Source organism: Leuciscus leuciscus (assembly GCF_965113295.1).
Source record: "Leuciscus leuciscus genome assembly, chromosome: 2".
In the NCBI taxonomy this organism is placed as follows: Eukaryota; Metazoa; Chordata; class Actinopteri; order Cypriniformes; family Leuciscidae; genus Leuciscus; species Leuciscus leuciscus.
Window position 1 is genome coordinate 41800889 of NC_138726.1, and position 16427 is coordinate 41817315.

The window sequence follows — 16427 nt, forward strand, 5'->3', positions numbered from 1 at the left end:
GTCTGCTCTCAACAGGGAAAGAGTCTTAAAGTGAGCCTGAATGCCTTTACTCCAAGAGCCCTGAGGCGACAATGTACAGGTTTGAAAACACCTGCACCCCAACAGATCCACTTTTAGTGCACATCGAGAAGCCATGTTCCTCCAAAATGCTGTGTTTGTTCCTGAAAGTCAGATTTACCACAATTCCACAGGGGCCTTTTTGAGTGGCAGTGTCTATGGAATGTGACCAAAGAGATTGTTAGGAGGTAAACAGATGTTTTCACTCTTTTTGTGGTGATGGGACTTTAAAATAACCCACACCTTACCTGTAAGTGGCGTTCACCTGCTGTGCCAGTGTAGTCATGGGATTTGTACTGCAGCCCTAAATGGCTTCGGTTTGCATTAGTCCTGGGGCAATCCACTATCTGACCACTGCCTCGACCAAGACCTGCTCCAGGCTACCTAACCGCAGAAACAGGAAACAGCTTGTGTGCTACCATTGACATGGCCTGTTGTCTGTTGTGATGCACGCGGCATTGTCATTGACGTATATAATACCTACCCAGTGTGCCCACACACGCACAACAGAGAAAGCTGGAGTTCCTCAAATTGTGACAAGCATTTGTGTTCAATCACTTTCATAATTAATGTAACAGTAGCCTAAATGATCGATTTATTTGGTCTTTAGCTTTATTTAAAAAAATAAAAAAAATGTTTTGGTATTAAGATGTTATTTAGGGATTATTTTAACTGGAATTACCATATAAATGAGCCGACAGTGGAAAAGCGCTTACTGGTCACTTTAAAGTGCTGTTGCACGAGAGCGCCATCTACTGGAAAAATAAGATAAGCATTTAGGAATTCTCGGACATTTTTAAAGACTAGTAAAGTTTTTTTGTTTTGTTTTTTTGTGTAAAACTATACTGTGAGTTATATTATTCTGGCATTAAATTACAAAAAGTGAAAGTAAAGGAGCGATGTGGTTTCTGAAACAGCTGCTCAGGGAGCATCTTTCTTTCTTCCGGCTGCTCTTAGCACGGGAATTCATTTCTCTATTTTTTTTTTTTTTCTCAAAGTAAGTTATGGAAACGCAATAGCGCATAAAAAAAAAAAAATATATATATATATTACTGTTGAAATGGGAATACAATGTATATATGTGTGTGTCTGTGTGTTCCATATTCTTATGTTAAAAAATGACTTAAGACTGCAAACTAATTGACATCATTGATTTTATTATATACATTATTATATACACCTGTCAGATTATTTAGACATAAGATATTTGACAGTGAAAAAAAAAACAAAAAAAACCTTCAAAGTACTGCCGTAAAAAAACATGACAGTAGGAAATCGTATTTTCCTTAAAGTAAAGGCAAGACAAAACCTAAGTATTATGTATCAGATCAGGGCAAATCAAAGAGATTTGGCAACAGCAATGTTTGAATCAACCTTCGAAATATTGCAACAAAATAGATCTCCACAGGCAAACAGCTCTTATCTGCGATCAACACTGTTATTAAGCTAGTGCACAGAATAAAAGAATAATCTTTAACAAGAACTAAACTGATGAACTTAAATGGAGGATTACTCTGCTAATTTTTTACAGGATTTTGATTGGAACAGGCAGCGTAAATACACAAATACATTACAAAGAAATTCCACTTCTGTCCTTTATTACTCTGATCTGGTCATTTCAAACTGCTTGCAAGTCTATGGTTACTGTATATAAATAAGGTTAAGCTTTCCAGACTGTGATCCATTGTTAATACTTTTTCTGTAGTTTCTTAGCACTTGTTGTGGAATCCCATGAGACAATTAGGAGAGTCTATGTAGCTGATGAAACGTACACATACAAGCAGTGGGTCAGCAATCATTCAGGACATATCACGTAAAAACAGAAGTGAAGATAGTGGAATTTCCCATAATCTGTACCAAGGTTGATAAACGGCTCCATCATTAGTCATTCCATCACAGTTGGCTTTTAATTTTTTCGAAAGGGCCTGAATATGTTTACAAACCATTTGTATATATAAGGCCTGAGTGAGCCGTACAACCCACAATAAATCTGATCAGCTGACAGATTTCAGCTCTGCTCTACACAAAAGAGTTACACATAAAACTGAAGTCAGAAGACAAGGTTTAGCACCATGCCATTAAAACTAAATCCTAATTGTTCTTCATAACCGTTCTGCAAGTAATGACCTTACCAAACCATGGTGTAAGAGGACACTTCAGTTTTTTCAGACATCAAAATTAGCATGCTCTAAAATTGCAGCTACGAACGAGGTTTTCACTTCCCTGATTAGTGTTTTGATGCCAAAGCTGATGACACAGTTGTACCTGCCACTTTTAGCTCAAAGCAGGGGCTCTTACATAGCAGTCTTGTAAATATGATGTTAAACAACTGCTAATTGTCCCTCTGACATCCTGATTTACAGACAAGAAATCAAGGAAAAGAACCTAAAAGAATTATACCTGATCAAAATCAGAACAGCTCAGTTATCTTAAAAAAGCAGCCGGTGTCTGTCCTCAAAACACCAAGTTAACTAGCGGGTTTCCTAATTGAGGTGTTAGCCAAAATGCACCAGACTCATGACTGTAGTAAAAGAGTGTTGTAGTCCATCAGCATCTGTCTCGCTCAATGTGTAGTTCTCTTTGACAATACGGTCGCAGCCGATCTCCCCGTTTCCAAAGAATCCCAAAAGCGGAATGTTGGAGAAGATCTTCCGAAAGGCGTCGGCCTCCACGTTATGCTGGTCATTGTAGTTCTTGTGGCCACGGCCCACACAAGCAAACATGAAGCCCATGGTGTTTCTCTCTGGGATATTAGCAGCCTTCAGCCGCTGGATAGTGGCTTCTACTGCTTTCGAGGTGCTTACTTCCTGGTCCACCAGAACTGAGGCACCCTGGATCTTGGAGCCACTGAAGGTTAGTCCTACTGCCCCAAAAGAGCCTGGAGAACAGCTACAAAAAGAGATTGTATAATGGAGATATAGTTGTAATAATGTCTGAGACTGTAGGGTAATGTGAGGAAATAAGAAGTGACACTAAAGAATGTGACACTAAAGCAATGTTAAATTACAAACTATCATGATGCAGATGATGTTAGAAAGGCATAAGCCGCGTTTCCACCGCAGGAACTTTCCCCAGGAACTAGGAACTTTGGGCTGGTACTCGATGTGTTTACACCGCAGGAACCAGGGTCTAAATGAAGTTCCGGGTAAATATTTCCCCCTCCGATAGTCCCTGCTCATGAGGTAGTACTTTTTGAAAGTTCAGGAACTTTCAGGGGTGGGACTTGTGCGCTGCACAAGCTGATTGGTTGTGTCCACGCAGCATTTATTTATTTTTAACCTCCCTTTTAAAAAAATCTATTGCGGTTCGTGTCGTGGCTTCATGCAGTAAGAGTTGTCTGTCTGCAAATATGGAATTTAATAAAAAAAACTGGTGGACTGGCGACGAGTTTCAGGCTTTATTAAGGGAATTTGTGGAAGAGGAAACTTTCTGCGCGTTCGTCTTAGCCATCTCAGAGTCAATGTCCGCAATAGCTGATAACATACAAATTTTATATCTAACGTTAGCATTACGAGCTTACTGAACACGCTTTATCAGTGCTCGTCTCTTTTCTGCCACAGCTTTTATTATTAAATCATTATGTTTACACATTGCCATCTATTGCAAGGCACTCCAAACCATGTTGCAAATTTACTATAACAGGATTGAAATAGCGCTTTGAGGTTAGTAACAAACAAACTATTTACAAGACTATTCACTATTTATGATTGATAGACGGGGTTAAGGCTTTTTTTTAAGCGTATTTGCGAAAGAGGAAATTTTTGCGCGTTCGTCCCAGGCATTTCACAATAACTGATAACATACGTTGTCTAATTTTATACGCATACGAGCTTTCTGAACACGCTTTAGTATCAGTGCTCGTATTTTGTTTTGTTAATTACCTCGTTAGTAAACCAATACATAACTGCAGCACAGTTTGAATCTCCTCCATACTTATAAATGTGGCGCTCAAAACTGATTACTGTCCGTCGCAGACTGGGAGGAGCAGTTGCACGCAGTTTACCTTCCCGGTACTTTAGACTGCGGTGTAAACGCAGAAAGCAACCGGTCTGGGGCAAAAAAAGTTCCTGGGAAAAAAGTTCCTGGGACAAATTGTTCCGGGTAATTTCGGTGGAAACGCGGCTATAGTGTGAAAACATGCTGAGTAAATCTCATGTTCACATAGGGGCAATTGTTGTATGTAGAGTTGTTGACAAAAAAAAAGAAAAAAAAAAAGAAAAGGGACTAACTTGACTAATCTAAAATCAAGTTTACCATGAATTTTCTATACTTACCAGGTTTTGTTATTAGAAAAGACGTCCTCAACTTGTCCTCCAATAATAAGTACATTACTTTGGGAAAGAGGTTTCAGAAGCTTGTTAAGAAAACGTCCACCTCCAGGTTTATATGTGTCGTAGTCGAACATCAGCACCACCTTTAGATCAGGGTTATTAATCAACCCTGAAATTAAATACAGAGTATTTTGATATGACTTACCATTCAACTAATTCATTGGCTATATATACAATTTCTCTCTTTTATTATATATAAATATACATTCATACTTTTATTCAGCAAGGATGAATTAGACTAATTAAAAGTGACAAAGATATTTTTAATGTTACAAAAGATTCTAGTAAAAAAAAGAAAAGAAATGCTGTTCTTCTGAAGTTTCTATTAATCAAAGAATCCTGAAAAGAACTATAATGGTTTCCACAACAATATTAAGCAGCACAACTGTTTTAATCAATGATAATGAGAATAGTTTCATGAGCACAGTTTTTAAAGGATCATGTGACACTGAAGACTGGAGTAATGGCTATTGAAAATTAAAAAGAAAAGTTACTTTAAATTGCAATATTTCACATTGTTACTTTTTTAACTGTATTTTTTATCACGTAAATGCAGCCTTGGTGATGCATAAGAGATTTTAAAAAACATTTTGAATAATCTTAAATGACCCCATACTTTCGTTACTATTGTTGTCTTAATGTTACGGTCTTGTCCAACAATCTAAACACTTCACCTGCATCCTCCATTGCCGGTTCACTTATAGTCTTTTTGCAGAAGTGGAAAAGCCGGATGGTGACCCCATCCATGGCAGGGAAAAGCAGACTGAAGCCAGCTTCTCCCTCCTCATGCTCCTGTGGGGGGCTGCTGGGTAATCCACTGGGGGTCACTATAGAACACAGCATAAGAAATGACAGTTTTACTGTTGCACTGACATTGCAATCAAACACAGCAAAGGTAGAACACAGGGAAAGAGGGAAAATTAGTCTTACCCACAATTCCTGGTGCAACTACACCTATTACTTCACAACTGCTAGGTAGTAAGCGTCTCAGCTTCTCAACAGGATCTGAATCCACTTCATCCTCACACCTCCTGGCTGCAGAGGGAGGATCGAAGAGAACAGGTGAGTCTCCTCATCATGACTGACAGGTTTTTTTGTTTTTATATAGAAGTAATCAAGTAACGTACCCTTCCTGTGTCTGTGACTAACAGACCCTCTGAAGTTCTCATGATTTACCATTAAGAGAGCTGTCTGGGGTAGCAGACAGATATTCTACAAGGGGGTCAGACAAAAGACAAACATTAAAACAAATTGGAAAGAGTGAGATTGTAATTTCTAGAGCAGCAAAGACCATCAGACCTCCAAGTCTTGTGTCATAGTTCTAAGCAAAACATGCTCTTCGTATATGGATGAGCCAGAGGCGGAGAGCCAGGTAAATCTCTGCCTTGTCCTCAGGACTCTGCGTGCACAATTCCTCCATAGCCTGCACACACTACGGAGAAAAGAAACAATATTAACATATAAACTGATTCTGATTATTTTAGTCTGCAGTCTAGACTTCAGTCTGCAACTGGTTGTTCATATGTAAATGTGTAAATAAAGATAATCAAGGCATTTTGTTTTAATAAATCAATAAATTGCATATATGCACGCACATATTACATTAATTATTTTAACAGTACTGTTTAATAAAACCAGAATATTACTTGCTTTTGATACTTTATTGATCCAGTTATGCATTTTAAAATCTATTGTTCATTTTAGGTAAATTTGTATTAATACCAAAAGTATCTAATCACTTGATTAATCTATCATCCAAATAATCGATACAGCCGTATAATCAACACACCATTTTATATTTATCAGACAGAGACAGAATCAAGTGAGGAACAATAGTGACAATATAAAACAAACACACACACACACACACACACACACACACACACACACAAAACCTCTTAGACACTTTAGTTTATACAGTTTTTTCATCCGATATATTTACATCAGTTTATAACTGTTTATAAAAGATAGTTTCTGATAGATAGTGTTGTGGTATTCCGCCATGTTTCTCACTGACACGCCCACAACTCGTAAAAATCGCGAGCTTCCCACTGATTACGACATTGTGGTGGCGTTCGTGTGCGTTCAACTCGTAAATACGATCTATACGCGATGACTTGGACGCACTATTACATCAACAACTGATGTATTCTAGGCTAGTTCATCTAAGTTAGCTGCTAACGTAATTTGAGAAGGAACATCGGAACCTGTGAGATCGGACCAAACTAATCACTCAACAACGTAAACGTGTACACAAATATCCCGTTAAATTATAAATTGAGTTGATCTAATACCGCTTAACCTGGCTGTGATGGACTGAATGGGGTTTTCAAATAATTAGCTCAAAGCTAACAGGCTAAAACATCTCCAGTCAGGTAGATTTTTTAACGTTACCTTGCGATCCGGAAGAGATTTTTAGTCGGCACAAATGTCAAAATCCTTTCCACGACCTCGGCGACATTACTCAGGACATAGCCGCCTTTGCTTTCCCACAAGGTGTTTAGAGGAGCTGCATCCCCTTCCATTTTCACACGGATTATCTTCTCACATTTGACCCTACACACGGAAGCGAACCGGAAGTTGTTTAAAAGTCTGACAATGGACGCCTGTACAGACCTCAGAAACACAGCTGACTACTGGAACATGTTTACAGTGTTTGCATTTATGATCTGTTTTAAATACAAGTTTTCAGTAAAGATCATTTAAACAAGAAATTATATACAGTCTAGAACAGTCAGCCTTTATTTTATAAAGTCAGTGCTGCTGGTAGAGAGTAGGCTACATGTAATCTGGATTACATAATAAAATTCCAAAAATTCAGTGGGCCTACTTGTAATTAGATTATATTACGTTTTAAAATACTCGTAATTAGACTACAGTTTACTTTTTTACTGATTACATGATTTCTTGTTCTCACGATGGCAATAAATTATTCAAAATTATTCTTTTTTTATCTTTTAAATTTTCCCTTTCTAGAAAAAGCTACTGCTTCTATACGTTCAGAAGGTCCTCCAGGTCTGAGGAATCGCACACACAAGCCGATCACAGAAAACTGAGATCCACGGCATTTCACTTTTCAGAAGGGTTTTCTCAACATTGCATAGGCTATCTAACCAACAGGAATATATTTTCTTTCTCTTTATAAATATAGCCTATGTATTTGGTCAATAAAGAAACAAGACATTAGGCATTTTGAGATTCGATTATTTTTATTCAGGTATATTGATAATTTTGGCAGTTGCAAAAGGAAAAAAAAAAAGGAAACATTTATATTTGTGTACCTGAGGGTGGTGCATTGCATCTATGCATGTTACATGTGATAACGATGGGTTGATAATTTTACAAGTGTCTTTTTCAGTTACTTGCTCTAGTCATATTTTCTGATTTTAGAAGTACTTCTGACATATAGCCTATAAATAATCAACTCCTATAACACAACACACCTTTGGTAATGATCCAAAGTGAGTTATATAATGCAGAAGGCACTTCCACCTTTCTATGTAAACTTTTCCCTCTACGTAAAATACACTAAAAGGTCAAGGCTGTTAATCATTTAATGGACACAGGTTGCCATGATTTTTTTAATTTAATATTTAAAGGTATAGTGGAGGATGTTTTACTTCCTGGTGGGTAACCTATACTATTGGTCCTCCTAATTGTCAATCATTCTGGTGAATCAATCAAACTTTTCAAAAAGTGGAGAGGGCGGGTCTTATCTAAAATTTGGAAAGATCCTCCGCTATACCTTTAAGCTTTAGGTTTTGTGTATGCAACCCATAAACAGTAAATCTTTTTTATTTTATTATTTATTTTTTAGCCCTGAGATAAAAAGATCAAGATCTCCAGTATCAACAATAATAGAATAATGAAATTATGGATTATCTGTCATCCATAGATTATTGGTTACTCTGTGTGCACCACAAACAATAGACAGAATGTAATATTTAGTGTACATCCTGTTTTTTTTTCTTATATAGTGAGATTAGAATTCATTAAGTGCTAAACTGAGCTCATGTGAAAGGACCCGGTTTTTCTGGAGCTGTTGATATAGGGGGTCTGAAGAGAAGAGAAGAGAAGAGAAGAGAAGAGAAGAGAAGAGAAGAGAAGAGAAGAGAAGAGAAGAGAAGAGAAGAGAAGAGAAGAGAAGAGTGAAAATTAAAGGAAAGATGTTAGTAAGAGCATTTACCCAAAATGGTTTATTAAAGATTATGCTGAAATCTTTCTTTCAATTCTATATTTACATTGCCATAGAACCTTTGGTGCAAAATCATGATGGTATGAATATGATCATTACAGGTGAACATAAGCTGTCGAAGAGAGAAGCAACATGAGGTGATGAGAATGAGCTTTTTTCTTTGGATTTTATTCAAGCTTCTCGACAATAAATTAAGGACATATGAAATCAAAAGAGTTAAGACATACTAAAGAGAGAAAGGAGTGGGGAGCTTACAGAGATGGGAGGAAGTTTTATTTTACAGAAAGCAAAAAATTTCTGTACAAGTGATGGGACTATAGTGCTGAGTGCTCCATCCCCACTGAGAATAGTGTGATGGAGAAGGCGGCGACAGAGAAAAGGAGAGAAACATAGAAGAAAATGAAGGAGATGCCGCTCAGATGGTGCCCGGAGCCAGAGATGAGATGTAAAAAATTTAACTGTGCAGGGGGAAAAAAGAGAAAAAAAGAGTTGAAACAAATGATAGATGGTGATATTGAACAACAAAGGGCATGCAAGAGACCAAGTGTTTGCTTGTGTGTAATCTACTTTTCTACATCACTTTATACTGAGTTAATCAATAGAAACACTTATGTGATGCAGACTCTAAAATGTATAGTGGATTCTAAAATCCATCAGAAAACCTAAAAATGAATTTATATTAGCAGACAGAATCTGGAAATGCTATTAATCCAAAAGCACGTGTGCACACTGGAGTAACAGGTGGGGATAGTTACATGGAGGTCATGTCGTTGAGAGCGTGGTCCAGCTCCTCGCTGATGGCTTTGTACTTGAGTTTCTGAGCATACAATTCATCTAAAGTAGCCAATTAAAGGCCAGAACGGTGGAGGGTGTTGAATGGAGAGGAATGGAAAAGAATGGAGAAACAAGAAAATAAGGGAGATGAAGCAGTGCAAAGGCGGATTGAACAGTGACAAGTGGCCATAGAGAGACAGAAAAAAGAAAGGCTAAGAAAAAAAAATTAAACAGAAATGAAATGAGGTGAGATTACCTTCTTCAATAATGAGAAAAATATGATCTTTTAAATACCTAAAGATAGCAGTGCCGATAAGTACTGCTGTTAATTTAAAGGCGTATCTTTTAAATCACTATATGATAGCAACATATCCTCTTAGAAATAAAGGTTCCAAAATGGTTTTCCCAGCGATGCCATAGAAGAACCATTTTGGTTTCCCCAAAGAACCTTTCAGTGAACAGTTCTTTAAAGAACCATGTGAAGAACATTTAAATAATCTAAAGAACATTTTTCCACTATAAAGAACATTTTGTGCAATGCAAAAGTTCCACTGGATGTTAAAGGTTCTTCATGGAACCATAGATGCCAATAAACAACCTTTATTTTTAAGTGTATGAATGCAAAAGGACTTGAACCTGTTATTCTAAGGATGTAACTAGCATCTCTCTATAAAATGAAAAAGTAAGTCTTACATTGATTCTAAATAGCTTGTTTTAACCCGTGTCTAATAGCAGCATGAAAAACAGTGAGGTACAAGTTGACATACCCTCCAGATCATCAATGGTCTTCTCAAGCTTGGCGACTGATCTCTCAGCGAACTCAGCACGAGTCTCAGCCTGGAACACAGAAAGTTTGTCAGGCCCTCTTATATCAATGCTCACACACACAAAAAATAGGTGATGAACTCACCTCCTTCAGTTTGTCAGTCAAGACCTTGATCTCCTCCTCATATTTGTCCTCCTTAGCTGAGTACTGTAGATGGAAAAAAAGGATTAAAGGGCTGTCTATAAACACCAACACACAAAACAAATATACGCAGATGATCATTCATGCATACACATAAATACCTCTACACACACACACACACACACAAATATTTACACGCTTACCTTCTCAGCCTGGGCCTCCAGAGACTTCATGGTGTTGGTCACAGTTTTCAACTCCTCCTCCAGCTCAGAGCACTTGCTGTGGGAGAGAGTGACAGAAAATATGAGACAAAAATAGCCAGGCATAGGTTAAGGTAAGCATGTTTTTAAAAAGTATTCAATTTGTTTGTTCTTACCCCTCATTGAGCTCAGCACGCTCCTCAGTACGCTCCAGCTCAGACTCAACAATCACCAGTTTACGGGCCACCTGTGTACCATCACAAAAGAGAAAAGTTGTGAGTGTACATGCATTTGTTTATGCTGTCCAAGGGGAAGACATTCGGAATATCGGAAATATATATATTTTTTTATATTTGGATTATATTTATTTATAATAAATTATAAGAGAGAGAGAAAAGAGAGAAAACCAACCTCCTCATACTTGCGGTCAGCCTCCTCAGCAATGTGCTTGGCCTCCTTCAACTGGATCTCCTGCAGCTCCATCTTCTCCTCATCCTTCAGGGCCCTGTTCTCAATGACCTTCATGCCTCTGAAAGCGAGAGAGAGAGACTTTGGGTGTTAATATTGCTCCCTAAAAATCACGAGACCTATTACATATTATGTTTGATAAACTATAGCATTTGTTTAACACTGCAACAAAATTAGCTATAGCTAATTTATTAGCTATTAGCTATTTTAATTGTTAGATATAGAGCCAAAACCTCATTTTAAGAGGAGGATAGACGTTTGATGTTTCGAAACTATAGTTTCGAAACATCAAACGTCTATCCTCCTCTTAAAATGAGGTTTTGGCTCTATATCTAACAATTAAAATCATACTTTGCCATAACTTGACAAGATCTACTGAATTGATATTCAATTTACTGTAATAAAAACTGTAATATAAACTCATTTTAATTTCCAATTTTTTTTATTGACTTTTATTAAAGGTGCATTGCGCAAGTCTCTGAGTTTTTGCAGAACTATGCCCCCTCTGGCGGCAAGCGAAACTGCAGCCAGAAGTGTGCACGCTCACGGACAAAAGTTTTCTTTTTTTTATCTTACGTGGAGTTTGCGTTGGTGTTTGAAATGAACTACGGTACAAGCCGGTCTCTTAGAATCCATCTTCTACGGAGAATGGCGGCGAATACACAAACCTGCCAGACAGCCAGGTGAGCGTGCCGTGAACGCGCATGACGTCACGCCCAGTCTAAAATTCCGGCCCGAATCCCTCTTATTTATTTTACTTTACAGGATTATAGAGACAATCTCAGTGATCAGAGAAGGGCTCATTCAGCCCATCAGGCAATTGTTTAAGCATGTATGGGTTAGAAAACGGGTATTTTTAACATGAAAAAGTTGCTTAATGCACCTTTAAACTGGTTTAATTTTATATTTATTTAATGTTTATTGCTAGAAAATTCCATATCATTGTTTTAAATTGTATTTATGTCTCTCTTTAAAAAATAAATTTTAAAAATCAGGGAACATATTTGGGGTGGGGGGTAGGTTGGGGGTAGTTTGACCACCTGATATTTCACTTATATTTCATTTATTGACAAAATTATTTTTAAGAGTCTCAGGCCCTACTTTGGTTCCATACACACCTCTCACTCTCATCAGCAGCCTTCTCAGCCTCCTCCAGCTTCTGCAGAGCAGTGGCCAGACGCTCCTGAGCGCGATCCAACTCCTCCTCAACCAGCTGGATGCGTCTGTTCAGGGAAGCGACGTCAGCCTCAGCCTGCGCACACACACACACACACAGCAATGAGCACGAGCTCACGACGCGCACTCATACGCCTAGAAATGAACATTTCACTAGATGCAGACAGAAAGGGTTTGAGAAATATCTCTAGAACTTAACGCTCTCGTTTTCCTCAAATTAATAAAGGTTTTCAGTGTGAGTTGTGATGTGTTCACCAATACCACACAACATGTAAAGGTTATCGTCTAGGATTTTTGGTAAACATTAGCACTGAAAGGCAGGAGGACGGGAAGTGTCAAAAAGCTTCACCGCCCTCTCCATCTGTTAAGCGCCAGTTCACCATCAATTATCGCGACTTTCTAACGACGCGAAACACTGACAACGTTGTTTAAACATCATTTTCATGACATATCCTGCTTTTTGACGTGATTTGATGGGAAAACGCGCTACAGTTGGCCTAATAATGCACTTAAATGATTATGGCAGGTAAGCTCACAGATTGCCTGGCTGCGCGCTCGGACGCGAGCTCCTCTTGTAGTCTCAGCATGTTGCTTTCAGCATCGTCTGCTTGTTCTTGCAGAGATCTGATTTTCTTTTTCACAGCCTCAAGATGTGCCGTACCAGCCATCACGGATTATATGGTTATCACAGGACGTGACTGCGATCCGATGAAGCAAGTCGTTCTATGGTTCATTCCCAGTCTGGTGGTAACGCTTTAACAAACACCGGAAGTCAATTCATCTACGCTGTATTATCGCCTTTTAAACTACTGCTTTGGCCACAAGATCTGTTTATAAATTACAAGAGAAATGTTATTGCGTTTCGTGTATTATGGCAAGAATGAATGCTGACAATAAGGAACACTATTAAAAATGTAATAAATAAAAAATAAATGTAATGAATTGGATTTGCGAAACTGCAAATTGTTTGCAGCTGCAAAAAGTGTATTTAAAATGCAACAATCTCTCCGTCTATTCTTTTCACATTGTAGCCTCTACAGATTTTATACTCATTTAACTGTGTTCGATTTTCTGAGCGTACAGCGCCATCTTGTGATGTGTTTCTGCAATACAAGTGGAGCACAATTTCTCCAAAGGAGGTGAAATACAGATTGTTTTCGTTTTGTGAAACTGGGAATTGTGGGCTTCTTTTCTAATGACATCATGACGCCTCTTCCCAAGGAACTACAAAGAAAGAGGATGTCCTACAAGGGTACTTATTTTATTTTAACATAGCTATAAGTTATAGCTTCAAAACCGTTTTGAAACTTTAGAAAAATTACATTTAGTTAGTGAGCGCTAAATAGATGCTCGCGAACATTTAAGTTGCTTTTGTTTGAAGTTATAACTTTCTATAGCAACAGCTGCTCGATCGCTGCATCGACAAAAATAAGAGGCCATTATTTATTTATTTAAGACATCACAAATATATAGGCAACAGTAAGTCCTTAGTATTTTGTGAGCTGACGGCTAACGTTAGCTAACTTCGCTAGGGGCGCCAAAAGCATTGAATGACCCTCATTTGATTATTTGAGCCCACAAAATTACTGACACAAATCGTTTCTGGCATTGACCCCCTGGAAGTCTATGGACAAGTCTTTATTTATTAAATCTATCTATATTCCTATTATATTAGGCTATTGTTTTGTATTGTATAACGAATAATGGGTTGATATTCATTTTTAGTCCTAGAACTATTTAACAGATATAACTTTTATTATATAGTATAATTATTTGTATCGTTTATTATACTATCTAGATGGATGATGGCTGATGGTCTTAAGTATCCAACGAGGGTGAGGTGAAATTCTACACGGACCCTATTAAGACGATTGTAGGTGGGCAAGACGAACCCCCAGACGCTTGCCTTATAAAGCGCACTGCTAAATTTAACTCCCCGTTTGCATACACAACCCCTGCAACTGTACATATGGCATTCGTTTACCAGGTGGAGCAACAACTTTTAAGAATGGCCTTGAGTCATTTTAAATTACAATTTTTGTGGTTTCCGATAAAGTTTAGTCGGTAAAACATTGCCAAAGTACGAGATGGTAAATATGAAATCACGTGTAGCCTATATAATAAGTTCAACAGACTGCCTAGCAGGGGTGGGCACAGGTTACGCGTGACATCAGACGGCATGCTTACATCGGTAGCTTTCTTCTCAGCCAGCTCCAGTTTCTCCTGAGCATCCTTAAGGGCCTCTGAGTATTTGTCCAACTCATCCTCAGTGCCCTTCAGTTTCTTCTGCAGGGCCACCAGGTCATCCTCAAGCTGCACGAAGAGCACGTGTGTCAATGGACATGGATAGGCACAAGAACAACTGCCATACATCAATTAACCATGCAGGCCTATACAAAAAGACAGTCTAAAGTATTAATGAGACATCTATTATATAAAAAAAAAAAAAAATTAGAATGAGAAATAGAAATAAAATAGATTATGAACTAGATATAGAAAACTTATTAAAAATATAATAATAGCATATGCTACAGCCTAATAAGTTGAGAAAACAAAAATCAGACTTCATAAAGTCTGATCTGTGTAAAGGTGTACAAGAGACACCCAGATGCCCATGTCCAACCTGTTTGCTTCTGTCCTCTGCTCCCTTCTTATCGCCCTCAGCCTGCTCTGCTCTGTCCAAGGCATTCTCCTTGTCGAGCTTGAGCATCTGCATCTTCTTCTTAATGGCATCCATGGCTGTGTTAGTGTATGGGTGGTCACACCGAACTGAGAGAGGCGATGAGCGTCTGTGCTGAACCGAACGCTGAGCTGGAGTGCGAGCTCTTCTCGCTGTAGCCTGTCAAATATGTGCCTTCACGGGAGCCTGAGAAGTTTCGCAAGACACCCAATACTTTTTAGGGAAGGACCCTTAGCGGTTCCTCCTGCCTCGCGTCTTTTTTTAAGGATCTGGACGGCGATTCGCTGCCCTCAGACATTTGACCATTGAAATGCCTATATATGGGATCTGAGGGCCAAGACGTCTTACAAGGGGGCCGCGTTCCTATTTCTAACACCCTGAACCTGAAGAGAAATCGAGGGAAGAGGAGCAAAACTGTCCGGAAAGCAATTTACCCGCTGTCCAATTCATGCTAAACGCTGAATATGCGAACCCCAACATCAAATGTTTATTGTTTCCCCTCATAAACTCTTTACAAAGAAAAGTAAAAGTCTTTATAAGAAAAAATCGATTGGTTTTATACAGCACACAAGGGTCTCATGAAAGTGATTATCTTAAGGAAAGGCGTTACTATCTCTGGGTCAGCCTCGTAACAGAGAGGCATGTCAACGAGTCCCTCAGGCATTGTTCATAATCTGAAGAGCTTTAGATACGGTGGCTGTTGAACAGCAATCTCTCAGCACGCTAGCATTCATTCAAGTATCGTGCTGGCTTTAATCGGCCGCGGCAAAAGCCCCCCAAATCTCTTGGAATCACAACGACGTGCCGTGTGGCAAAGCTACAGCTGTCGGCCATGCCGCGAAGATACAAGCCTCATGTAACGCGTCTATATGGACTTTGCTACACCATTTAATAAATTGTCACTTACGACTGAGGTTACTTGGGTCAAATATCGTACACGTGCAAGTTAGGAGAGAAAATGAGCTATATTGTGTTTGATACAGTTTTTACCTTCATTACAGTTTGAATGTAAAGGTGTTGTTGGATAAGAAGATCATTAGAGTGTTTCTACAAAGCTGAGGTGTTTGCACTTAACATTAGGCTAATTTCTTACACTCTCACATTCCCACTCCATGAACTTTTTCCAGGAGGTTATTTTTACCCTTCCCCTCCTGAAGGAAGCACCTGCCACAGTCTCTTCTTAGCTGTTGTAAGACAAGCTTACTACCAAGCTTAAACTAATCTTAATCATGGATCACACAACAGTGTTTATATCATTGTGTAGCCGCTTATTACAAATGTACTGAACTACTAATGAACTACATGCACTTAATTTGAACGGAACCGCTTTTATGTGCATGTTTAGTGCTGTCATGAAATATGTAACATGGACACTTTCTTTGCCTTCATGGTCTTACATTGCGTTAAAGCAACCTTTTTTTTGTGCATAGATGCTGATGGAAAAACATACACTTAGAATTGTTTCTGTATGCCTTAAGATAGATTAAAATCAACTAGTCTGGCTTTATTTATTTTTTCCTCACCGCTTTTAGTCTTCCAGAAAGATCAGACTAACAAGTTATAGCCAGAAACATTCAAGCAGACGTGCAAAGCTTCCTCATGGGGAAAGCCTTTCAACGGTACATTTACGCCTGGCACT

The 16427-nt window shown here is 38.5% G+C and overlaps 2 protein-coding genes across 2 annotated transcripts; both read right to left on the reverse strand.

Annotated features, from left to right (window-relative positions):
• Window positions 1-1194: 1194 nt before the first annotated feature.
• Window positions 1195-6957, reverse strand: fbxo22 (F-box protein 22). Its single transcript, XM_082159514.1, has 7 exons — window positions 6783-6957; window positions 5688-5820; window positions 5516-5600; window positions 5319-5423; window positions 5063-5215; window positions 4332-4497; window positions 1195-2946 (listed from the first exon to the last, which is right to left on the reverse strand). The coding sequence occupies exons 1-7, from the start codon at window positions 6911-6913 to the stop codon at window positions 2553-2555; spliced, it is 1167 nt and encodes a 388-aa protein (XP_082015640.1). The 5' UTR covers window positions 6914-6957; the 3' UTR covers window positions 1195-2552.
• A 1882-nt stretch (window positions 6958-8839) lies between these two features.
• tpma (alpha-tropomyosin) lies at window positions 8840-14975 on the reverse strand. The gene is made up of 10 exons (XM_082159523.1): window positions 14732-14975; window positions 14296-14421; window positions 12051-12184; window positions 10876-10993; window positions 10641-10711; window positions 10468-10543; window positions 10268-10330; window positions 10125-10194; window positions 9339-9417; window positions 8840-9041 (listed from the first exon to the last, which is right to left on the reverse strand). Exons 1-10 carry the CDS (start codon window positions 14843-14845, stop codon window positions 9038-9040), a joined length of 855 nt encoding a protein of 284 aa, XP_082015649.1. The 5' UTR covers window positions 14846-14975; the 3' UTR covers window positions 8840-9037.
• Between the last annotated feature and the right edge of the window lie 1452 nt (window positions 14976-16427).